General features: G+C 35.4%; 1 protein-coding gene and 1 pseudogene across 3 annotated transcripts in view; both read right to left on the bottom strand.

Moving 5' to 3' along the window:
- Crb1 (crumbs family member 1, photoreceptor morphogenesis associated) overlaps positions 1 to 24552 on the bottom strand; it is a 188184-nt gene extending 163632 nt beyond the window's left edge. For 2 of the 3 annotated variants that reach the window (XM_005375121.2, XM_005375122.2), the window contains exon 1: positions 24355 to 24552. In XM_005375121.2, coding sequence (XP_005375178.1) covers positions 24355 to 24424 — 70 coding nt within the window. In that variant the 5' untranslated portion in view covers positions 24425 to 24552. Of the gene's footprint in view, positions 1 to 18835; positions 18937 to 24354 lie in introns of those variants that run through there. The other variant, XM_013521884.1, reaches the window with a different exon arrangement.
- A 1256-nt stretch (positions 24553 to 25808) lies between these two features.
- LOC102025081 lies at positions 25809 to 26129 on the bottom strand (annotated as a pseudogene).
- Between the last annotated feature and the right edge of the window lie 1454 nt (positions 26130 to 27583).

Genomic DNA, 27583 nt, shown 5'->3' with positions numbered 1-27583 from the left:
AGCAAGGAGAGAAAAGTAACCAAAACAACCTGCTGGAAAGATTTGCTTTAAGTGCTGTGGCTCTAGTCTCAAGAGTGCTAGGCAAGCACTCTATCACTAACTTCATCCCCAGTGATGGAAGAAATAAAAAAGATATGGCCTGTGTGCTGTGTGCTCTGAAATTTTATGAGAGAGAAACAGAGAGGGATGAAGGGAGGGAGGGAGAGAAAGAAAGAGAGAGAGAGAGAGAGAGAGAGAGAGAGAGAGAGAGAGAGAGATCTTAGAGATGTTTACATAAAGCTAAAGAGCCTAAAAACAAGAGGACTGACTTTTGAATTTATGGAAATAATTTAAACTGTTTTTGAAGACTTGATTGAGAAGGAAGTAATTTAACCGTGCATGATGGAAATTTATTTCAAAGTTCTAAAACTCTAAAACATATCCTTAGAGAATTATAATAGGAAGTTAGGAAAACAGATTAAGTTTTTGTGTCTGGATTGTTGTCTAAATATGTAGTTTTGTGTATTTATATAGATATATATGTTTCAGTATATCTGTATGTACAAATATATGTATATCTCTTGACACCAGCACTAAGTTCTCCAACATCATGTATCAAGGTATCAGGTAACGTCCACATTATTTTCTTAGATAATTATCATGGAAAACTCTACAGTAACATGTTTACAAATCTTTTAAGAAAAGAGAAAAAGTTACCTTGCATAGCCAATCTGTTATTAAGCACCAGAAACACTATTACCCTGGTTTTTTATGTTCAATATTCATCTTTTTCTCAATCTCAAGATTCTTTTACTACTATAAGTTAGATAACTATGGATATATTGCTTAATTCTCTTTGAATTCTCTATGACTTTCTCTTACATTAAATAAGAATAGCACCAATTTTGCTGAGTCGGTCAGGAATTAAGTGAAAAGTTGGTAAAATGCTCCTAGCATAGAACATGGCATTTTCCAGAAGTTCAGTGACTAGTGTAGTCTCTTCTATCATGCCCCTCACCTTACTGTGTCCACCAGACTACGTGCTCCAGTAGGGTAGAGAGATGCCTTATTCTTCCTTATAGTCCCTCTGTTTATCACAGAGCCTTACATATAGGAGTGCTTAGTAGAGTTGATGAGGGATGGTAAATCTGCTACTAAAGTAAATGAATGTATTCTAAATTCAGTGCATTAGTGCACAAAATGTTTTTCAAACATGAATGAATGCTATTTATTTTTAATAACACCCAATAGTTTCCTCACTTCTTACATTACAGGCTGTTGATTCATTAACAAACATGTTTACGCTCTTGACTGCCGTACACTCAAGACCAACCAGGGTAATTATTGGATAATATTAAAATTTCTTTACAAGTAGGTGCCACCTTGAAACTGAAATTACTTAAGAAATTACCATAAATTACAGACTGTGTGTTAGCAACCACATAATGAAAGGCCCCCTGTGACTTGAAATCCATTAGCTAACACACAAAGCAAAGTTAGATGTTGTATCAGAGTTGAGTGTGGGATGCAAAAATCGCTGGAAATGTTTTCAGTCAAAATGGATTTAATATAGAGAACTAACAGCAAATAGCACTGGAGTGGCTGGCAGAATGGGCTCCAGATGGACTTCTGGTCATGACTGTAAAATGTTAAAGAACTGACCTGAAGCTGTTGCTGCTGCTGCTGCTGCTGCTGCTGCTGTTGCTGCTGAAATAGCCAAATATAAAACACAACTCCATCATGAGGACCTAGGGCTAGTACTGCTGATCTGTAACACCACCAATACCGCAACCCCTGAGCTGTCAAAATCAAGGGGATGAACGCTGGGATGTGGGAGACCACCAGTGCCTTTGCCATGGCTCCTCCTGACTCACCAGCAAATGGAGTGTGGATAGAGGACGTTGTTGCCCACAGCTCTCATGTTTTACCATGCAAGCTTGCGGACACAGCTAAAGTGAGGAAAATGGTCTCCATTTCGCTTCTCCCTTATAAGTGTCTCTGATTATTGGAATTTAAGTTATTTGTAGCCCTACCTGTAACAAAACTCAGGGATGTACGTTTTCACTGTCTAGCTTCTGCTGTAAAGAAAGGCACATAGACGGTCAGATGAAAGCTATAGCACATCTGCTGTATCCACCACAGAAGCATCTACAAACTAATTTGTAGACAATGAGTGAGAAAGGCATACAGTTTAAGTGAGACTATGATGAAGCAAAGAAATAAATTTGTCTTCACTGACTAAAAACAACGTTATTTTTGCTATATCCCAGTGCCACTTAAAGATTAAGTGTGAGAAAACATTTAATGTTGTTCAAAATCAAAACCAAGCCAGGCAAGGTGCCACACACCTGTAATCCCAGCACTTGGGAGACTGAGGCAGGAGGATTGTTGTGAGTTCGAGACCAACCTCAGCTTCAAAGTGAGTTCAAGGCCAGCCTGAACTGCATAGTGAGACTCTGTCTCAAAAAGATATGGGGGGGGGGGGGCAAAAAAATCGAAACCGATGCACGCTAAAATGTGACCCTGAGAAGAGCAAATATCAAGTTGCACTTGACTTATGTTTTCAGATAAGAGAATAAACTTGTTAGAGGGTGCAAGGTATTCAAGTTTTGAGATATGTGCTTTGAAGAGTTTAAGAAAAGATTGTTTCAGTTAGTATTCATAGTGAGCTAGAAATACTTAATACTTTCCAATCGACCAATACAGCTATCCCGGCTCAAGACACAGTTTCTTATGTTTAGTAAACGAATGCTGAAGATTTGTTGAATTGTTTTTGTAATACCATATTTTTATTTTTCCAAAGCACTATTTAATTTTGAATATTGTTTTGAACAGTGTTTTTGTAAGCATATAATATTCTCTTTTAATGCCATTAAAACCAAGGCTAGGTATTAGAAAAGGTAAAATAAAAATGTGAAGTCAAAAGTGACTTGTTCAGATTTCATATACAAATAACATCGATCAAAACATCTTAATTTTAGTTCTGATTCTATCATCAACCTAATTAGGACAAGACATTTATTTTCTGAATCTGAATTTCATCATGTTTAACCTCAGGATGATAAAGCCTGTCTAATTTACCACTTAATAGAGGTGTTGAAGAAAATAAAGCTAGATGATAGTAGAACATTTTAAATAATATTGAAAGCTGTATATGGACAAAGATGGCACTATTACAGTGTTTGTTAATTTATATTCCACTGCTATTACCAATAAATCTTTTACTCCAGAATAAAAAGAAGCAGAAGAAAAGGCATGATGTCTTTTCTTCAAAAGGAATAATTGACCGATTTATTATAGATTTGGAGTTCATTTTGGCAAATAATTGATAATTGAAAAGTAGCATCAAGGAAGCCAGATGAATATCATACAAAATGCTTCTACTTAATGTAGCATCATTAAAAATGAGAAAAATTTAAGTAATGTGTGTGATTTACAGATGTGTTGAGATGGTATAATAAACTAATAAGCAGATATTGGCATACCTTACTACTGCTGTTGCCTAAGCAATATTTAATTTCACTAATATGTTCTGTTCTGATTTTAATTTGATGAGATTTCTCACAGTGGTGGATCTTGGTTCAAGCATCCTAAAGAGGCCCTTGTGCCCCAAGTTAATATTCTCCCATGTTCTGTTATGAAATCTTGTTTTATATTCATTGATCCTGAAAAGAGAGCACTTGTGTGATTGAACTCACCCTGAATTCTGGATGCTCTTATTTCCTTTCACCAATTAGCCAGTCTGAGAAAGACTGAAAGATCCAAACTTCACTGGTGGCATTTGCCTTACCATTATAATCTATATCTTCAGTGTTTGCCCTCATGTTCAATGTTTGGACCCTTTCAAATCTTAATACTGCTGATTTTTTGTTTATTTTGTTTCTTAAAAATATATAGCAGCATGGAGTCCTGCTTTTTTTGATTCAATACAGTATTAGCTTAAGATTCACATGTAGAGAGTGAGTCCACATTCTGTGCTTCCTCCATTGTCTTGGGAATGGCAGAGTCTTTGAGAGGAGTGTAAGGACACACACTTTTGTCAAGTAGACTGACAGGAACTCCAAGACCTGAAACCCAGGACAACAGCCAGGTCCCAGGTGCACGGGCGCACACACACCCTTGGAGGGCAGAGTAATTGGCAAGACCAGCAGCCTGGAAGTGTCTGATGCAGCAGCAAGGAGCCAGCCGTTGAACTCCAGAGAACTCCAACAGCAGAAGTCCAGTCCCAGACCCCACATCCAGTGGCCAAGATCAGCTCCATACCCAACACATTTCTAGGATTAAATATGGACACTGTCACAGAACTGCGAACACTAGAGGTATTTTACTACTTTAATTATCCTTTGTTGGTGTGATTGGAGATCCCTCTCCTGTCTGATTGGATGTCACTTTGTTTTCTTCTGTATTTGGTGGTTATTTTTGTATTTGAGGTTATTTTTTCTTTTTCTATTTTTCTCTTCCTCTCTCTCATCTCCTTTTTCTTCCTTCTTTTTTTCTTTTGGTTCATTTTCTTTCTCTTTCTCCCTTCTTTTTTCAATATTTATGTTTCTTACCTCTTTTTTCATTCTCTTCTATAGACTCACTCTATCTCTTTCCTCAGCTACTTCTTGAACTTAAACTTTCAGGTGAGTAAATATTGTCTCTGCCCTTCTGACTACTCCTTTGTATTATTTTATTGTTCCCCTCCCGTGTCCTCCAGTTTCTGAAAACTTCAGTGATCACCTTTTGATTTCCAGCCCTAACTCAACTGTATTTGGCCTCACTCATCACTCTAGCTTATCCTCTAACCATTTTAACCCACCTGCTCCCAATAGAAGGGTAAAATCACCTGACTAAGTGAAAAATTACTGCATACAAGTGCGCAGTATATGTTTGATTTTGTTACATAACTTTAGAGTTTATTCCCGTGGTCAGATAACAGGTTAATGGTTACCATAGTTTATCAGTAGTTAAGCTGCACTTGAAACTATTGTTATTAGTAACTGTACTACTTTAGCCAGGATGTCACATATGTTATAAACAGTTTTTCTCCCTTGTATGATAACACTGTGATTGTATGAGGTCATAATCACCACCATAGCCCAGTACCAAAGGATTAGAAGCTGAGCCAAATAGTAATCCTGCATCCTTTACAAATCGGGAGGCTAGGTACTTGGAATAGGTATAAGAAACCACCTACATGTAGAAGATATCCCTGAAGAACAGACACCCTCTAGGGAAACCTAAATACTAGCAATAAAGCTATGTATCAAAAGAAGCTGGCAAGTATCAACATAGAAAACAAAACAGAAAAGGGAAAATAGAATATGACAAGACATAGAAGCAAATGCAACCCGATAATGAATGTGTTGCATCTTGTCTGAAGATAAAAATCAAAACTCTCAAGAGTTTGGATGACGTCCTTTATAGCTCAAGCACTAGGCAACGAAATAAATCCTTCCCAGCTATGCAGTGCTGTGTTTCACACAACGCCTGGCTTTTGTCTTTATGAAGACATACTACTTCATTAAGATCATCTTAGGTACACCAGGTCTCAGGCAAAAATAAGATTAGCTCCTCAGCCATACGTCATGCTTAAAAGAAAATATAATTACAATCTTGTACCATCGAACAAATCTCTCCATTAACATTGTGGTGGAAGAAAGGAGTGGGACTAAAATAAAACTGCACAAATATATAGCAGGTATTCAAAGTTGCAGTGCTACCAACATGAAGGCTTGGAATTGAGTCATTCACTAAGGTAAAATACAAGCTACTAAATTGATCATGATGAGGCACGCAACACAATGATATTGTGAAGTCCTTAAGTGTCTGGTTCCCGCCCTTGTACTATAAGAAGCCACTCCCTCACTCCACATGCCTTTCCAGGTTCAGCTGCTCTAAGCTACTGGATATCACAAATTGTTCTGTTGTCCCTGTTTTGTTTTTGACTTTGCACTAGCATGCCCTTGGAATTTACCACATAACTTTAGTTTTCAGATTCGGTTAATTATGACTGAAGTACTCAGTACTCTGATACACAATCTAGTGCCACTGTTACTCAAGCATTGAGTTGACTGCAAGCTAGAAGGCAACAGGGAAGTACTTATAAATTATAGAAAGAAAGGATTCAGAATCTTGTAGCCTATCAGTAGATTCAAAGTGTTCATGGTTTTGTAGGAATTCAAAGTATATCACTTTATGAAAAATTACTGTCCTGTCAAAGACAGGGAACACAACCTTAGTTCATAACCTAAACACAGACCTCCCAGGAGAATATGGGCAGCAGCAGGAAAAAGAGTACATTAGAAAATTTGCAAACTTATATATATATGTGTTTATATATATATATACATACATATACATATCTATATACATATATATAGATATATATGTATGTATATATATACAGACACACATTTGTATCTATAAGTGAACTATAGTGTGATCTAAAATTAAAATTAAAACATATAAAGACAGGCTGTCTAGGAATGTGTTCTACTTTGCAATATGTATGGTATATAAGGATTATGAAAATCAAAAAGATAAATTGATAAGTTTCTTAGATATAACATTTCTAGCTACTTCTACTTCTACTCTTACTATAGAAAGATTACATATATACTATATTTACATATCTTATGATAGAAATATACTGGCATAATTAATAGTGAACAATGTTATGAAATTTTGATGACTGAGTTAATATAAAAATCAATTGAGCAAATTGTATTTTGTAAAGTAAAATAATTTGAACGTGAGGTTTTTGCAATAATCACAAATGTAAATTTAAAAAAACATAACTAAATAATGTTAAAAATTTAATAAAATATTTAAATATTAAATCCCCAGATGTAATTAAAATCCCAGATGAACATAAAATGTATCTTATTTCTTACCCCACAGTGATGAGAAAGGTAAAGTTCAGTTCATCTGAATGGGCAAAAAGACACATATGTCTACACTCAAATATATTTTAATATTTTTGTTATTAAGAACTGTACTTAACTGCAATTTTTAAGAACTATATTGGGCAATAAATTAATTCGATTCATGGATATTTAAATATTACTAATGAAAATTAGAGAAGTTAAGACATTCTAGTTTTTATAATTATTAGTTTTACGTTTTGTATCCTAATGAATGCGAATTTATAGAAGCTGTCAATTTAGAATAGCTTGTGAGATTGCTATATACCTAAAAAGTAGAGACAATTAATATCCACTTTTCACCTGAGTTTCATTTCTCTTTTGAATGGCATTTATTTTTTAAAAGGGTTAGCAGGCCGGGGATGTAGCTCAGTGGCACAATGCCTGCCTGGAATGTTTGAGGCCTTGAGTTCAATTCCTGGTACAAAAAAATTTTTTTTTAATTTTAAAAAAGGGATATTAGTTGAGTAGGGTCTATTACAACTGAAAACATACTTGCATTCCCTGCCAGAGAGCCAGGCACAAAAAGCACAATTTCCTTTAATAGCATGTCATTTTACTATGATGAATGCATAATTAACTTTAACATAATTTTTAGCGAGAGGGCAAATGTACATAACACTGAAAATTCCCCCAATATAAACACTTGAAAATACTGAGTCCAAATAAAATTAAAATTATTAAAATCTATAAGGGATTAAAGGGAGATCACCAGGTAAAACAAAGGGAGAAAGAGCTGAAAATCACCACTCCACCCCGTGCATCCACACTGCCTGCCCTGTGGGGCAGAGGAAGAGGGGGCATGCACCCTGTGCATCAGAAGCTTGGTTTACAATGTCCAGCAAAGGGAGTCAGGGATTTGAAACTGAGGTGTTCAGTGAAAAGAGAACTCAACAAATAATCTTCCCAATACCAGGAATGTGAAAGAGTAAGAATGAAGCAGAAGACTGTCTGCCTTTCACACAGTCGGATTCCAAGAAAACAAAATACCAAGACCTGGAGTCATCCTGTGTGTGACACCCATATGACCTGCGAGCCTTTCCCCACAACACACACACACACACACACACACACACACACACACACATACACCAGAAAGAGCAGATTGAAAATGGCAAAAGCCTAAGATAAAGTCTTTTTCAGGAAACCCCATGACTCAGGTCACAAAAAGTTCTCATAGAATAAATAAAATGCATATATATTTCTTTAAAAGACCTTTTAATGAAAGATCACAATAAAAATATCACCAACCCTAGGAAAAAATAAGCATCAAGTTAGCATAAGCAGTAATATAGGAAACTAATGGCTTCACCCTTGAGATAAAAGACTGACAAATATTTTTGTTTTTTTTTTTTTGGTTTTTCTCCGGTACCGAGAACCAAACTCACGACCTTGCGCTTGCCAGGCAGGCGCTTTAAGACTGACAAATATAATTTTCATTTAACTGGATAAATATAACTATATTTATATGTGAAGTATTAAATGTGTATGTATAAATAGTTCTGGAAGTATAACTATGTGGTATATAGCTACAAATAAGATCTATAACTGTATTCAAAATCTGTAGCTATGTAAAACATAGCTATTTTAAGTTTATATTCCAGTACAAAAATGTGGCATAGTATGAAAACAGCATATTTTCAAAGACAGATGGATCTGTCATAAAGGAAAATGTAGCCACTGACATTTAAAACTCAACCAATAAATTAAAAAGCACATTAGACACAAGAAAAGGAATACATATTAGCAAACTAAACAATGGTCAAGAATAGAAAAAAAATCTCCAATACTCACAAAAATGAGAACCAGGAAAAAGAATAGAGAATGAGAAAGTGACAATATTCAAAATGATAAATGGCTCCACTTTTCTCAAAACCCATGGAATTTGTGAAACTTCAGATGGAGAAGCTCTGAAAATCTTGAGCATCATAAAGGAATTTTTAAAACATAAAAGTAAAATAAAAACAAATCCCCATCCCAGGCACACTATACTGAAGGTGAAGAAACTGTATTAAGAAACCAGAAGGGGAAAACAAAATAAGAAAGGAACCAGAAAAGAAATAGAACATCGACAGAAACAAATTAGAATGACAGCACAATTCTCCCACGCAAAATACAGTGGCCTAAAGACAAAGACATTATATCTTCAAAAATAAAATACTATTCAAGGATTTAAGAGTGTATCAACTGACAAATAAATAATAAATTATTAATTCAACACAAAAACAGTCAGGACTTACTGGGATGTCACAGCACTCAGTAATAACATTATCATTTTTCTTTTCTGCTCCAAATTGCTGAAATTTCATCAAAAAGTAGTCTTTATGGATGAATGTTTGCAAGAGGAAATTACTAGATTTTTTTCAATTTCACTAGCAGTGAGTAAAGAAGACTATTAATTAAAAAAAAGAATTTGAGAGAAAATAATGACCTTTCTAGTGTACATTCCCGGCTTATTGATGGAACTACAAAATACAAGAGAATGATAAAGGAAAAAATTGAAATCAGATGGAAGAAGTAATATATTCAAAAGCTTTGATAAGAAAATAAACTGTTACTAAAGAAACCCTAACTGAATAGAATTGATCATATGAATAAAACAATAAATTTTGGGCATAAAATAAGGGCACACAAGGAAAATATCCAGCTTTTATTACTCAGCAGAGTGCGGGAATATTGATTTCTAAACTATAACATATTATTTTACTTCCTAAGTAAGTCTCTTTATTTAGGCTATGTTCTATAAATTTATTCTTTCTTATCTTTTTATATGTCCTGTGACCTAGGAATATAGGATATAAGTATGAATTTTTGGAATTTCATGAAAGCATAGAAATATTTACATATTAAATTAATCTGAGAATTTTCAGTTTTGTTAGGAAAATTTTCTTCATAAATGTTAATATTCAATCAAACAGAAAACTAATAGAAACTAATAGAATTCAAAATTGTTTTCATTTACCCTTGAAGCAGAGACAAGATGAATCAAATATTTAAATAGCCAAATTCAATAGCCATTATTTCTGATGACCATGTGGCTTTGCACTGAATTACAGATATAGACAAAAATTTTATACTATAGTACAAAAAGTATGAACTACTCAGTGATTTCTTCATAATATCACTGGGCTGAAGCATATATTTCAAGGTTATCCCAAGTGCCCACTGCTGTTTAGACAATAGTAACCTGCCAGTAATACTGAAGGTTAAGAAATTTTTCTTATATTCTGTGCAAAAGTTTTTGAAAAATCGGGTTCTATTACAGGTATTTAGGTCCTTTAGTAAATCAGATAATTTGGGCATAAAGATGAGAACTTATTACATCACTACTAGAGAGATAAATTTCAATGATCAGTTAGTAAATGTTGACTTACACAAATATATAGATTCAAGACCTTTAAAGTAGTTTAGTGAGAATAACAAGAGGTTTAGATTTAATTCTAGCTCCATCACATACCTGTTCAACAAGTCGGATCACTTAACATCTGGGATAATTGCACAACTTTTAAATTAGAGGCAATAAGTACTTGTCAGGAGTTTTGTGAGAATGAGAAAGTACACGCACACAATTCCAAGTATTTGATCCTCAACAAATGATGCTGTTGCCATCGCTATTATAAAAAGACTTGGAGAGGAAGTCTTCCCCGGGCTATGCGGAAACAAGCAGTCATGTTCATAGCACATAAGAAAAAGAAAAAAATTCCTTTTTTGTTGACTTTAGCCAGTTCTGGGGCATCACACACCAGCTTTTCCCACCTACCAAGATCCACAGAGAAACGGAGAAGCTAGGAACGGCGTTGGGCTATAGTAAATGTAGGAAAAGACCTGCACGTTTTCAAGGAAGGTCTGCATGAGAGGGAGCATTATAATTTCACAGGGCTGGCTAAACTGTCTGGAGGGTGTATGAGTCCACGAAAATTAAGGGGGTCAGGAAAGATTGGGGGAGGGGATTCTGCTCAGATTCAGACAATAACTAACTAATTGTTAGAAATTAATATTGATAAACTTCAATTCATTTAGGGGATTCTTTTGCACTGTTAAATCAGCATGTGTCTTCCTTTCACATCGCTTTCCTCTGGTCAAAACAGAAGAAGGAATTTTACCTCCTGAGCCATCCCCGTATACTTACTTGTGCAGGGAATGTGTCACCACTCCGTGGGCCCCCTTCACTCTGCAGCAGCCACTCCCTCAAACTGAACTGTGATTACTCAAAAACTCTTGTTCCTCATACAGTAACCTCTGCAGAGAGGCCAGTGTGAGTCATTTTTCACCTGTTCATAATATTTGTCCCACTACTTTACTCCCAAAACGATAAAAGTAATAAAATCTTACTGCTAGGAAGTTTGGGGAGAGAGGGAAGCTTGGTAAGTAGCAACAGAAATGAGTTCACATTGAGAATTTGACATTCTTGTACCTAGTCCTTGGTACATCCCACTGAGAGTAACATTTCACTGGCTATTTCACTCTAGGAGTTGCAGCCTAGGGCCAAGTTGAATGACAACTTGCCTTACGCTTTTTTCTTTTTCTATCATCTTTTTTTCACTCTCTCATCCCAAAATTCATGATCATTTGTTATGAAAAGAGTCCAACTATCATTTTCTTATGCAGTGCTCTTCAAATCATGCTTTTGTAGTACCTGGGATCTTCCCTTTCTACTTCCTTCAACCCCAGTTACCAGTTACCTTTGATGTACAATCAAAGGGAACCCCAGTGTTGATGTAAGTCTTCCCAGTTTAATGACTAGTTCTCTGGATCTCAAACCACAGCTTGTTATCATCCCTCCATCCTGCTACACCAAATGTTTTAAGTTTTCTACCATATTCATTGATCTATAACATAATACGATTTGGAGGATAACATAGGTGTCAGTGCTATTAGGAAAAATGATTTTGACAGAGGTGTAGGGAGAAGCTTGGAATTTTAGCAAGGCTGACTTTGAAAAACTGTCAAAGAAGAAAGGATATCCCAACCTGAAAAATGACTGATCAGTTACATACAGATGACTACAAATAAAAACTGAAAAAACCTCAGAGCTGATGGTTCCCCTGAGCTGAAGTGGTACCCAATCATTTTCATTCATTGTGTTCATACACATTCAATGTGCAGAATAACTTGGACATCCAAAACTATGCCCAGAAGCCATGAGGCTCTGTTGGGCTGTTGCTGTGTATGCTTTGATTCATTCCATGTAAATTTTCTTAAAGTTAACTTGGTGTTTAATGAAACCAATTGGTGAATAATGAGTGTGCCAGTGTGAACTTAAGACCTGACAGATTGTTGCACTTATAATGTTATTTAATCCATACTACACTCCAATGTAGTTGAAAATAACCACCACTCCCATTATGGAGATGAAAATAGAATTTGAGTAAACTTGTTCAAAATGACAGTTATGGTTGATACATTGTGTCAACTTGCAGTGTCTAGAGGTTTGGCTAAGTGACTCAGCAGTTCTGAATCCTGGGGTGAAAAGGACGTGCTCTTACCCTTCTGGGATGTTGTTCATTGTTTCAATTTGAGAAGTTTAGAAGGTTAACTATGTGACTCAGCAAGGAGTCAGGGTGCTTACTTTGTATTCATCTTGAGCCTGTGCGAGAGGAGGGCATGGAGATCATGTGAGTGCTACATGCCCCCTGGGTGGGAGCAGCCTGCATACAATGTAAGGGAGGGAAACAGGCTTGCTGCTCTCTGCCCCTCCTCCCTTTTGCTATTGTTGCCTTTGCTGTTTTCTGCCGCCATGAACATTTGCCCTCTGCCATGTACCACTCTGCCTTGGAGCCAACCAAGTATGGACTGAAACCTCCACAAACTGTAAGCTAAATACACCTTTCCTTTCTTAATTTTATGCATTGGTTACTTTGTCTCAGCAACAAAAGTAACCAAGACAATGACATTGCCTAAAATTGAAACAACTTTATCATTATTAACATATTTTAAAAATAATTATCTTTCTGATAAGTATAAGCTTTTAGTACCTTAAAAGCAGCAAAGATTGTCCACTGTGGTGATGCACACCTGTAGTCTCAGCACTCAGAAGGCTGAGGCAGGACAATTGCTGTGAGTTTGAAGCCAACCTGGACTACATAGTGAGTTCAAGTCCACCCTGAACTACATAGCATGACCCTATCTCACTCTTTGAAAAACTCCAGCCAACAATTACTTAATATTTTTTTCTAAATATATGTCTTTCTGTTAGCAGAAGCTGTGGTTTAAACTTTATTGTTAGACTATCTAAATTATTTTTATAATAAATTTATTTTAATATAAGTAGTATTTTGTTTTATTAATATTTCAGAAACTTTATGGTTGTAGTTTAGATCTAAAATATCCCCCAAATCTCATGCTGGGAGATGGGGCCCAGTCAGAAGAGGTGGTCATGGGGTTATGACCAGGAAAGGTATGTTCTTATTCTTGGTTCACTCTTCCCCTCTTTCTCTGCCTCCTAGCCACCATGTGGTAAGCAACATTCCCTCAACATGCCATTCTGCTGTGCCATTTCTTCTCTGGAGCCAGCTGACCATGGACTGAATCAATTAAAACCGAGAGCCAAAATGAATCTGTCCTTCTTTAAATTGTAGGTCTCACATATTTTGTCCTAGTGACCGCAAATGACTAATACTTTGCATATAACATTGCAAAAGACATCCTAATCCCTTATAATCTCACCCCATGACAATTTGCTATGAAGATTCTAGAATTTTTCTTTGAAGATATATAATATATGATATATTGGAAATGGGGATTGAACCCAGAATCTTCACACTGAGCTACATCAGCGTTTCTTTTTCATTTTATGAAAAAATAAAACAATATTTCACAACAAAATAGGAAAATAACAATAGTGAATACACTATGTATCATATCTTCAAAGTAGTTACTCAGAGTTCAAAATACTGACAAAAAAGATTCTCTCTTACAAAGAAGAAACAAACAGATAGTAGCATAAAACTTTATTTTCAATGAACTAACAGAACCTAGTAGTATAAATGAAATAAATTAGCATATATATTAAAACTTTTTCAATAAACAGAATAGGTAACTTAGGAAATTATTTGAACTCCTCCCTACTTCCTGTTTACCTATCTCCTATTTTGCTATTTATTTATATGTACATGGATACACAGAGTTTCTCTCTTCTTTCATTTTTGAGATGGGGCCATGAAAAATTGTGAATTTGCCCAGGCTAAGCTTAAATTTGTGATCTTCTTCCCTTAACCTCCTACTGTGCTGGGAGTACAGGCATATTCCACCATGCCGAGCTTGGTTGTCTATACATATTTTCTTACACCACAAGTTGCATACTATCCATTACATAAAATTTGACATCATGAGTGTGTGTGTGTGTGTGTTTTCATGAACTTTTTTGGAGAAGAGTAAGAGTTTTGGAATAAAGGATATTCTTTCACCCTTCTATGTCCACTAGATTACATTTGTTTTTGTTCATATCCCCTATTCCTCCTGTACCTCTATGCAAAAAGTTCATCCTTGCCATCATTATTTTGAGCTTGTATTATGCAGAATCAAGCTAGTGGGAAAGAAAGAAATGGAAATTAGGAGAATAATATGAGAAACATTAGAGGTTTACTTCTAAGAGAGAAAAAGGAAGAATCATTGAGGATTTCACAAGGCAGGATCCCCTGGGGAGGCTAAGAGAAAGTGAGGACATAAAAATGGGGAACAAGTATTTTAAGGCAATTTTCTTTGCATTATATTATGAGTTTTTCTTAAAAGACCTTGGGAAATATTTAAAATACCTTCATTTTCTTTAAACTGTGGGATTATCTTTATTCCTTTAAAAGCAATTCTAGATACTGATGAAACATAAAGCAACACAATTTATCTCTCAAACATTTCCTCAGTATAAATAGGCTGTCCATCAACTTTTTATGACTGTGACAAAATACTTGAGACAAACAAATTAAAAAGAGGAAAAGCTTATTTTAGCTTGTGGTTGTAGTGGTTACTCCGCAGTTTCTTGGCCACATCATTTTGAGCCTGTGGATGATATGATAAAGCATGTTGCAGAGGAGTCCTTATTATGGCTAGGAAGCAAAGGGAAAGAGACAATTCCCTTTAGGGAAGTTCTCAGCTACCTAACTTTCACCAAGTAGGCCTGACCTCTTAAATGCCCCACCCTCTCTGAGCAGTCCCATAGCCTGGGGACCAGGCCATGAACACATGCCCTTTGCTGGACACTTATCCAAACAATTGAATGTGCAAATGTAATTGATACCATTAAAATTATTTCCAAGTTTTCACTACTTTAAATAATGTTAGGTGACATTTGAATGTTAATTTTTGACTTCACTTTCAAGTATTTTTCCTATACCCATGGAATTACTGGGTCCATGGTTATTAACATGTGTATTTCAGCCTTTGATCATTATTGAAAAATTATTTTTTAGAAATCTTAAAATCCTATATTTTTGAGTTCCGTGTTCCTACCCTAAGTAGTCTGTAGGAGGGGTTCAATGGCAAACACTTAATTAATAGTAAGGACTTAACTCTGTATCTCCCGATTGGGTTTCCTCTTTGAAATTTAGAAGGTTATCTTCAACTGCCTGCTGGATATCTTCACATGATTGTCCTGTTGATATTTCAAAACAAATGGGTATAAATTATCAGGACATGTCCTACATTACTTTATGTAACATCACACCACTATTTTAAAATAGAAAAGCTAAAAACCTGGAAATCATTCTTCACTATATTACCTTTCCATTCTACCTATGTCTCACCAAAGATTACATTGATTTCCCCCTAAATATTCCAAGCCCATTTTTGTTTTGCCCTTATTACTGTGAGTACACTGTCTGAGGTCCTCATTTTTTCATTCTAAGTATCTCTACCAACAGCCTGCCTCTCCTCAGTCTGTCTTTAGTGGGGCCAAGTCTGATCACATCACTGTCCCTGTTTAAAAATCCTTCTGTGGTTTTCCATCCCCTCTAGTGATGCTTTTCAATATGTGCACTGAGAGTAGCTTAAAAGATGCCAGAGTTACCAAAGCCACCGACTTTCCTTGTCAATAGTCTTGACTATGTGAGCAGGTGTGGTGTGTATGTTCTATCCTTTCTCTGGTCCTTGCCATTCTTTAAAAATCAATACTCTATCAACTCTTAATCTATAAGTGAGGGCAGTGATGGAGAATGTTTTAGAGCTTTCAATGATAACAAAGAGCCCTCTGAAGCATGCATGCCATAGGTTCCCACCACTGAATTAGGGCCTCTTAAAATCTGTTTTGTAAATGATATACATCAGCATCACATGAGACTTGCTTTTTAAAACTGATTCGTAGGTCCCACCTGGGAACAGTTAAATCATAACATCTGGAATTAGAACCCAGAAATCCACCACTTAAGTTACCTCCCCATGTGTTCTTTTTACACATTAAATTTTATAAACTATACAAAATAAATTAGATGTATAGATATATGACATAAATATTAAAAGCATACCGAGAAAAATAAAATTTTGATTCTTCATAAATAAATTCACCAGCTTTGAACAGCTAATAATGAAATATCTCCTAGAAAAGTAATGATGTAGACTTCTTTCATTTGAACAATAGTTTACTACCACTGACCTTAAGAATTAGTGAAATACTTCTTTGTGACAATCTGTAATCTAAGTAATTCAAGTATGCATGATGACCTATTAAATGAAAACAGATGGCTTAAGGAAACGTGTATGATAGCATACATTTCTTGTATTGTATATACATTTTTAAGATAGTTTACTCTTAAATCTCATAGGTCTTTGAAATTCTATCAGCAATCACATAAAATTTTCCCTATGAGGGTATAATGTGTTGATATTTGACAGCACAAATGTAGTATATATAGCTGGTAATAAATACATGATAAATAATCTTTAATACCATTATTTCTCATTGTTTGAGGAATAGGTCATTATTTATAGGTGGAATCCATTTATGAATTTGATTCGTGGTCATCCCACTGTATTTCTGTGTTGATTACACTTTCTACAATTGCCAATTATATTCACATTAATGTTTCCCTTCACAAAAGTCTGGTACAGACCTCTCAAGTGTCTATAAAAAAAAAAACAACTGTAGAATTCAAAGGACCAAATTCTAAACCATCCAATTTATCAAGGTTTAGAAGGTCTTATGAATAGTGAAATTATTATTTCCGAATTCTACTGTATTAAAACTAAAAAGTAAATAATACTGTCATTGTGACAAACTAAATTAAATGAGATAAATTATAGAAAACACTCATCATGTTTCTCATAGAGAAGAGGGAAAACAGTTTATTTATATCTTATACCCAAGAGAAGCATTCATTATAGACTCCTAATTTTAAAGTCATATTAATTTATTATTTCCAGGGATAAAGAATTGGAGAATAAAAAGGTAGGGGTGATAGATTGCATTCATTGTTATATTGAATCTCACCGTATGAAAATGATTATTTCTTAAAGGTAAGGGAAACGTCAAGTTCACGAAAATATAGTCTTTGTTCTAGGGTTGTTCTGAAGTTCAAACGGTTCCAACAGGTAGTCTGCTACCTCCAGCAGTTTAGCAAAAAACTAAACAGCACTTACATTCCCTGTTTTTATAGAGGGGTTATAGAAAGAAACCCAGAAAACAAAAGAAACTGGGTATAGTGTGGTAAATAAAAAGAATATTTCTATTATTTCCATAATTATGTTTATAAACAGATGAATCCTTTAATTGCTATACAATTATTCAGAGAAACTGTAGAAGTATCATAGCAGAAGGCTCAAACAGGCTTCTATTAAGCTTTTCAGTTCATAAAATGATAAACAGCTTCTCATAATACTGTACTTGGTACAATTTTCAGACTTTGATATCTAAAATATAAAGCTATACATTTTATTTTTATTTCTGTCTTACAATCTCTAATACAGGTGCTGATAATAAGTGAAATATGTTGAAAAGAATAAGAATTTCTAGACTACAAACTGAATACGCTATTCCCCAAATTTGAGTTGACCCTTACATCAAAAGCACAACTACGGTAGAACTAGCAGTTCCAAAACAAGCTTGATTATACTTCCTTTCAGAAAACATTTCTTCACCCCACAAGATGAATTTGATTTTTCAGAATGAAATTTCTACCTCTCTATATGAAAAGAAGAACCGGATCAATGCACAGACCTCTGACAATATTTTAGAGTGTGATTATCCTCTTAGATAACAGTGTGTGAATAGCCTTTACACAAATGTGTACCCTACAAGAATGAACATGCCTGGAGACCATGGTCCTTTATACAGTGAATACCTTGCTCATATAACTGCTTAATAAATAGTCGTTGAAACAGAATACTTGTCAGTGTCTTTTAAATGTCTAGTTTGTGTATTATTACTTACGTAACTGAGCTTGTTTAGAAAATGGTCCGTGGAAGTTGCAGAAAATAGGAGAGGCGGTATAGAAAATAATATTTTCTGGTAGAATATATTCCTGATCCAGTGACTTCTAGTTTAGCCTAGTTTAGGATTATTGTAAGAATGACAGATACTGAGAGTAAAATCATTCAATAAAGAGTAGACCAAAATGACATAGATTACAGAGAGCTGAAGAGTTACATGTTTCTGCATAATTCTGCCATTACTCTTTTCCTTCTGTCATGAAAACAGTATTCTCTAAAAGGGGGCTGCTGCTTTAGCATGTGTTCTAGAACAAAGAATTCAGCCTTACAGGCTACCTTAGCAAACTACCATAGAAGTGGATTATAAGCAAGAGAAATTTATTTCTCATAATTCTGGAGGCTGGATAGTCCTAAATCAAAGTGGAAACAGATTTGATGCCTGAAGAGTGACCAATACCTGGTTTATAGACAGATGGCCATCTTTTTGCTGAGTCTTCTCATGGCTTAAAGGGCAAGAAATTTCTTCTAGGTCCCTTGTACGTGGGGGTGGATCCCATTCGTGAGAGATTTACCATCAAAACCTGATCACTTACCTGAGGCGCCACCTCATTCTATCACGTTGGTGATCAAGATTTCAACATGTGAATTTTGTTGGGAAAGGCACAAACCTTCAGTCTTAGCAACAAAGAAGACAAATACAGTGGTTACAGCTGGTCTGTAACCAAATGTGGAGGGAAGAAGTTATAAAGCTTGTTTTATCACTAAGATGTTGGGCTTGTTTGTTTTTACCGTGTAACCCAGTGAAAGCTGACTCATTCAAGGTGAGGTCACTAAGTACACTGTACCTATTAATGTAGATGATCCAATTTTGTAGAACAATAATGAAATCATAAAATGTAGACCATGAAGGAAACTTGATAATTATATAAACTAACCCCCATCTTACAAATGATAAATTAGACACCTTCTGATGCATTTATGGATGAGCAACTACCTAATGGCAGGCCAGAGCCTGAATGTGAACTTACTGACCCTCCTTACTTAATAATTGCTGCTGAGGAAAAATATTTGGTTTTGAGCTATGTTAAAGGTAAGGAAAAGACATGAAAAATTATAAACATATATGAAATGATTAATGTATTATCTGTATGGAAATTTGTTACTGCTAACCTGTGGCTGAGTTTTTCAGTGGTGATGCTTGATTTGCTCAGAGCTAATTGCATTTTCTCTGTTTGTATTCACAAGTACAAGTTTGAGACCAGCTGACCAGATGTGATTACTTTTATAGTTGACCTTGGGGCAAAGCAAAATGAATTTCATTTTGAACCAAAATGAACCATAAACAACCTCATTAGCACCCTGCTCTCAGTAATGTGCCTACAGTATACTTATTTACAAGTTTCAAAGAATTTTGAACTTAGAGAAAAGACTCATCCATCTGGAAATTATCAGGAAAATAACAAGGAGAACCAAACTACTGTGTATAACGAGGTTAATTTAGGTTATTGAGCAACAATTCCTGCCTCTACAGATTTTAGTTACAGTTTAAATATGAGTTCAAATTGTAAACAGTTTTAATTTGGAGAAGCAGAAAGAGAGAATGGATACTTGGTTATCTAGGGTGATTTTCTTTCTGAAACTTCTTCACAAATCCCTAATTTTTAGTGTTTCCTTTTCTTCCACCATGGCTGATTTCAAACTAACAATGCTGTAATAACCAAATGTCTTGTGAAATTTCTGTTTGTTTGTCTTTTGGTCTCTAGGAGTTGGTCTGAAGCTCAGACCTAGATTTAAAATCATTGTATCACCTTACAGCTATGATTTGAGAATATCCCTTACTCTGCCTTTAGCCTTACATGCCTTAATGTGCTTAGTAATAGCTACTATGTAGGATTATTGTAAGAATGACAGATACTGAGAGTAAAATCACTGATACCTTTCCCAGTTTGCTCTATGTCACTTCATTCGCTCCAGTTTTGTTGGGCATTTGCAGTATCTCAACACTACAGGCAGATTCCTTCAGGGCCTTTCACTTGCTTTTGTCCCACTCATGCATTATTTACTGAATAGTCCATGGTTCACTTGCTTCTGTCTCATCTTTTGCTTCTCTCAGTACCACTCATCACCAGCTCACAGTTACATATTTTCATTCATTATTGCATTTTTGTTTATCTTAACCCACTTAGATGTGACTCTCACAGTATCAGATACTGGGGTCTTTTATTCTCACAATATCAGATATCGGGGTTACTTTTCAAAACCTGGAACAGGGTCTGATTTAAACATAAGATAATCTACTTAATGCATTGCCGTATAACATTGGGAGGTCATTACTTTTTCTAATATAATATAATATAATATATGAGTCAAACCCTCTTTCAGAATTCTAAATTTATGTAGACATTATGCCCTCCAGAAGGGGGAGCACAATTTCCTACTTCTTAGATTTGAATTGCACTTGGTGACTTCCTTCCTTAGAGAACATTACAGAAAGAGGAAAAAGTAAATAACTGTATAAGTAGAGAAACCTGACAAACACTGCTTCCAAGGTGATTAATGTCAACATCAGTTGATTATATGTATTGTAATACATATATATGACACAATGATAATATGTGACATAATGATAATATGTGATGTAGTGATGATGACGCTTAGCCCTGTGGACTTCATTCCAACTACCATAGCTTTAGTCTGATCATGAGAAAAAAAATGAAAGTAATTCCAATAGTGGGGAACCTATAACATACCTGACCAATGCTTTCAAAACTGCCAGTATCATAAAAAACAAAAGAGGAACCTAAGGTTACGTGACAGTGAAGAACAGTGTGGCATCTTTAATGAGATACTGCAACAGGGCTAGGGAAAGATCATTCGATAAAATCTAAGAGAATATGAATAAACTATTCATTAACATTAACTTTAGTTAATGAATAAACCTCATTATTACTTTAGTAAGAATCTATCAATACTGATTCATTAACTGTAACAAATCTACTGCATTAAAGTAAGAGGTCAATAATAGTGGAATATGGGATCTCTGAACTATCCTCTCCATTTTTAAGTAAGTCTAGTTCTATTCTAAAACAATAAAATATATTGTTAAAGGTCAATGATACAATAGTTAAAAGCAATTCAAAATATCATTAAGAAGGAAGATACCTGTAAGTGCTATAAAAATACCACGATTAACTTATTCATTTCATAATTATTATTTAAGTGACTACACTGAGTTAGGAAGTCACTAGCCATTGCCTTGAGCTACATCTGTTGGCAAATCATTCGCAGTTCCTACAGCCATGTCCTGTGTTTTCGTAGGTGAACATATATAAATCAATACAAAAATAATCTTTTTGAACTTTGATATATCAAAGACAAAAAACAATAGCTCCTCTTGAATTATTAAAATTCAACTAATCTTGTTCAGGAGACCAAGGTGACAAAATTGTGGAATAGGTGTGAAAATAATCAGCAAAGCATAGGAGCACATTCATTTGAAAGGAGGAAAGCCTACCTGTTCAGGAGCAGGAATTTAATGGTACTTCCTAGTCTCTCTTCTGATACAGTATTCCTCATGTCACATGTCCCTAACTAGAAGGATGCAAAGGGTCTAGGACATTTGACGAACAATGAAAACAGGATCCGTCTGTTTCTCTTATATTTAAGGGACTATATTTCAAAGTACAAACAGAAAAACTAACATGATATTAATTCCAACTAATATGCTGTTGACAACTGAAATCCCCTGTGTGCTTGTGATGCTCTGAGCAGAGTGCTAAGGCCTTTATGCACTATCAATCCATGGGTGTCAGTACCTGTCCACTAAGAGCACAGACTCCAGAAGTTCAAGTCCCAGTTCCACCAGTGACTACTAGTAGGGCCCTGGAAAACTTAATAAGATGCTCTGTGCCTCTGTTTTATCAATTACAACATAGAATTAATGATAAATTCTACCTCAGAGGACAGTTAGGTACACAGGTGGGAATAGAGCTCATAAATCCCAAGTTGATTACCTTTTCTCACAAGCAGTAGTTTGAGGGAATGTATATATTTAAAATGGACTATTTTAATGATTCCTAGCATCATAATGTAGTGGACTCTCAGTGAAGATTTCTTATATAATTCAGAGTTTCTGTTCACCTGAAAATGGAGAGCTTGTTAAAATTATAGGCTCTTATGGGCCACTCCAGACATACTACTGTCTGGGGCTGGACTTAAGAGGCACCATCTTAATCAAGTGTTCCAGCTGTCTGAAGGAAAATAGTGGTATAATGATTTCACTTCTGGTTCCCTATGTGGATGAATTACAGTGGTATCTGTCTTATAAGGTTATTTTAATAATTAAATCGAATATAGCACATATTAAATATCAAGTACCATGTTAGCCATTTCTGCCACTATATATATTTTTATTTATTCCATTACAACACAGGATTTATGCAAAGAGTACTAAGTGATAAGGGTGAAAAAGAAGGCAGCTACCTGGTTCCTGAAGGCTTTAAAGTGAGGTTAAAAAACAAAGTCAGTCTAACAATAAACTGCTTTGATTGGAAAGGTAATCTTGTTGTACTTTGCCAGCAAATATATTAATACAAATAAAAACCAAACTGTTGTTAAAAAAAAGGGATAACATGAGGCTTCTGATTTGCTTAAGTTAATAATATATTCTACTGGAGATTAAATCATAAAAATCTGAACTATTTGTTTAGAGTATACCAATGAAATCCCCTACTCAAAGAAAGAGCGTGCAAATAGTGCACATATAACTGTCTGCTCAAAGTTATCATACCCTTAAAAGCAGATGTATTCTTTAGAACTCACATAATCATCTTCTTAAAAGAGAACTCTAGGAGTTTTAATATATAAGGCACTGAAATGGCAGTGTTCTTTGCTACAAAATATGTCATAATATCACTTCCCCTTTCATTTATGTCTCATTTCTTTCCTTTCTCCTCCCACCTCCACATCTCAGAATTACCCATCTCTTCCTCACTTCCTGTTGCATGAGACCTTCTGTAAGTTTTGAGGATGGTGATATTTAAATAACAATTCTGTAACAAATGTATTTCTCAAAACTGTGTATATCTATCTCTGTATGAAATTGCAATCAGTAATTTTACAATCATTCGTTTAAAGTTTGACTTGTTCTTTCTGTATATCTTTTCAGAGACCTATCTATACCAATTACTTCTCTGTCCACCCAACCTCTGATATATGTTCAGCTGTAAATTCTACAACTAACAGCCTCACAGATGCAGCCACAGAAAGTAACCCAGATTACACAGCCCTGTGCATTAATGCCAAGTCTCCCTGTTTAGCAGCAGCTGCTCTATGCTTGCCTTATTGATATTCAGATTCAACAGACACAAATCACACGGCACATCTGACAAGCACATACTCTCCCTGTCTTTATTTTAAATGTGCTAAATAGCTACTGTCCCTCATAAACACACAGCCAATACCATTCAGTCCCCTCCAATTTCCTATACTGCCATATATCTGACAAGATTATCCTGGGAACACTGCTCTTGTTTGTATCTCAGGAAGTTTGCAGAAAATCAGTATCTTCATTTATAAACAGAATTACATAATCTTTTTTGGCAAAAATGATATTTTGAACTACTATCTTTTGGGAAACATGCAGACGACCTCTTTGATAGTAAGACCATATGTTGCTATCCAGAATTCTTTAAAAATAAAGATACACAGTACATCAGAAAAAAAATGCCATAGAACTTAGTAATAACTTCTTTTTAAAGAGTATCAAATATAAAGTGCCAGATCTATTTTGAAAAAGTACAAACACAACAAAGTAATCTTCTTTCCTATATGGCCATTTCATTCTCCTGCTCACCACTAAAAGAGTTTTAAAAAGTTTTTTTGAACCTAAATCCTCAGAGGAAATCATATAACCCCAAATTTGACTGTTCACATTGACTGATGTCACTAACTTGCTTGACACAGGATGTTTGCTGACACCAACAGATATAAATACTTGTTTGGCATTGTATTTTACAGGACATGCAACATTATGAATTATTTGCAAATAATATACTGAGTCAGAAATAAACCTGGAAGTGTGGCAAAAGTTCAATCGACGGGAAAGGCTTACTCTTTACGTAGATGAGCAGTGAGAAACTGAGGCAGAAGATGAGAAGAGAGCTGGTTTTCTGAAGCTCCATGGTCTTATTTAGAGAACATCCTCCGGTGCCTTGCTAGTGGTCTGGTCCCAGTCTGGTTCCTGACCCTGTCTGACTCAGAAAGGGACAGGTGCCTCAGAGACCCAGGGTGCCATCTCCGTCCTGCCCCTACAGAAGTCCTGCCCCTACAGAAGCTCCGTTAAATTCAGAGATTTAAATTCAAAAGGCAATTGTGCTTCTTAGCATCTTCCTTACACAGGAGGAAGGGGTGATTTTTCAAACCTGGAACAGATTTTTTGGGGGCTGGATTGGATTCATCAACCCTCAGAGCTCTGCTATTACTTTTCTTCTGTTCCTAATGCCTTCTCAAAAGGGCAGGCATTATGTTGGCATCTTCACTGGCTCTTAATAGAGAAATTCATTTCCATGTCAGTCTTGGCACACAATTATTAGGACTGGCAACTTTCAACGGAATAGTCTATATTCCTGGGTATTTACATTCATCTTCAAAACACAATTCACAAGCCAGTAAATTTTTCTGTGCCTAAGCCTTACTGTCACTATTCTGCCAGACTTCTGTTGCTCATAAGATAAGCCAAGACAGAGGAAAAACTATACTACCACTTAAAATAGACAGAGTTCTGGAGCTTTAGGGAAGATTGTCTTCATAAACCCACAGTCCATTTTATAGCCTGCTGACGCTGTGACATCCTCTGAGATTTCTTGAATTTTTGTTTTACCATATTTGATCAATGCAAATATTTCCTTATTTTAAAGATATATTTAAATACTATAATAGTTATTTTCACATTAAATTGTTCATTATTTACCACATTTGATCAGTGGTGTTTCATTTTAAATATGGATTTATTTTAAATCCCATAATAGCTTTCTTTAAACTGTTCAACACTTCATGGAAATATCTGCTAGTCAGAATTATTGCCTGATTGGTGTGAGTTCTAGTGCATGACCTGTTTGTATTATTATAAGTGGTCATGTGACTTTAAATGTAATTTATACTAAATATTTTTGTAAATCCCTGTTTCTATAAAATGCTTAACTATATGACATTTATTTTGAAGTTTTTATATTTCCTGCCCATGTGTCTAAGTGCAGCATAATATTTGATACTCAGCTTAATATTGTAGCAGTGACATTACCTGACCCACTTTTAGTGTATTCACTTGCAAAAAAAGGACATACATTTAAATTTTTAAGCCAGTTACCATTGGAATATACCTGTAGTTCCAATTATTTAGGAAACTGAGGTAGGAGGATCACTAGAACCCATAAGTTTGAGACCAGCCTGGATAACATGCAAAACTCCATCACAAAATAAATAAGTAAATCAAGCAATTGATTATTTACAGGATTCATGAAAAATTTTTTGTACAAAAGCACATATTCACTTTTATTTTTCATCTGTTTAAATTCTTGAAAGGTACAGCTTCGCATGAATTCTCTGTCCAATAGCCTCAGCAGGAGGGTTGCTTTAGAATTTAGCACTGTTTCCATGGGTCACACTTACCTATCTCCAGATCACTCTGGTTTGGTTTGATTTGCCACTTGGAGTCCCTGTGTTGTTTTTTACTTTGTACCCATAAGTGCATCTCTTGCCTGAGTAGAATTCAGTTTCATCTGGGACATAAACTCCCTCAGTTCTAGGAAGAGCTGTGTGCTCCCTTCGGTTCTGGAGACCACACTTACAGCCAGCAGAAATGGCCATGCATGATAGTCTCCCAGACATGACTGCCCTTCAAAAGTCCTGTTCCCAACCTGCCTCTGGAGGCTCCAAGATAGAGGAAAGAACATGGAAGTTATTTTTAAACATTTTTCTAGATTTCTTTTTTGTTACACCAATCACAATCTGGATTTTTTTCCCCTTTGGTACTGTGTTTGAATACTGAGCTAAATTTCCAACTCTTGTTTTTTGAATGTTATATTTTGAGATAGGGTCTTGCTATGTCACTTAGTTCCCAGGCTGGGTCCAGACTTGAGATTTTACTGTCTCAGCCTCCCAGAGTGCTGGGATTACAAAATGCGCTACTTGCCCTATTTGGAAAATTTAACTCAATATAATTTTAGACAACAGGGTTATTATTGTTGTTTTAATATTCTTTGTTGTTTTGTTTTGTTTTTGAGTTGAAGATCTTGCTATGTTGCCTAGGAAGGGAGGGCTAAAATCACAATCCTCCCTTCTCAGCCTGCCGAGTAGCTAGAATTATAGGAATGCATGACCAAGACCAGCTCTACTATGGTGTTTTAATTCTTTGCTCTAATCTGTGTATTTTGTCAATTGGAAATTTGAGATGCGGGACAATTTTGAGAGCATTTTCAGAGTTATTTGCTAATTTAGTGGTAGTGTTAGTACCAGAATCTCCCCATTAATTTCTAGAGGCCTCTGTTGAGGACCTGATGTCTAAGAAAACTGGGGATAGCCTGTATTGGCAATTGATAAACTGAAGAGATGACTAGCTCCAGGCAGAGAGTCTCATCATAATAGAAAATTTCTTTTAAGGTGTGTTTAATTATGAGTGCTATAATTAAAGAAACAAAAAATTATAATTTCTCAAAAGACAAAATTAGGAAAGAAAATAAGCATTGGGAAAGTGTGCTACACAAAGAATTGTTGTAGATAAAACAGTTTAAATATAGAAATTAAGAGATTAAGGTCATTAAAAATTGAATGAATCTCTACTATGTTATGTTTGAGGCTAGTTGAGAAACCCTTTACAAAAGATGTAATTTTCATATAAGCTGGAATTTCAAGTATGCTATGACCTGAATGTTTATGTTTCTCCAAAATTCATGTTGAAACTTCATCTCCAGTGTGATAGTACTAAGAGGTGGAGACTTCTGAGGCAGTGATTAAATCATGAGGGCTCTGCCCTTATGAGTCAGGTTAATGTCCTTGTAAGACCCCTGAGGGAGCTTGCTTACTTATGTGTCCTCCTACATGTGAGGTTAATGTCCTTGAGTCTGGTTAATGTCCTTGTAAGACCTCTGAGGGAGCTTGCTTACTTACGTGTCCTCCTACATGTGAGGACACATACAAGGCACCATCTGCAAGAAATAAATTCCTCACCAGACACTGAATCTACTCGTTTCTTGACCTTGGACTTCCTGACCTCCAGAACTATAAGAAATAAAGTTGTGTTGCTTACTGTTTATAAATTACCTGGTCTAAGGTATTTTGTCATA

Source organism: Chinchilla lanigera, unplaced genomic scaffold (assembly GCF_000276665.1).
Source record: "Chinchilla lanigera isolate Chin_1 unplaced genomic scaffold, ChiLan1.0 scaffold00005, whole genome shotgun sequence".
In the NCBI taxonomy this organism is placed as follows: domain Eukaryota; kingdom Metazoa; phylum Chordata; class Mammalia; order Rodentia; family Chinchillidae; genus Chinchilla; species Chinchilla lanigera.
This window is presented reverse-complemented; position numbering and strand designations above follow the sequence as displayed.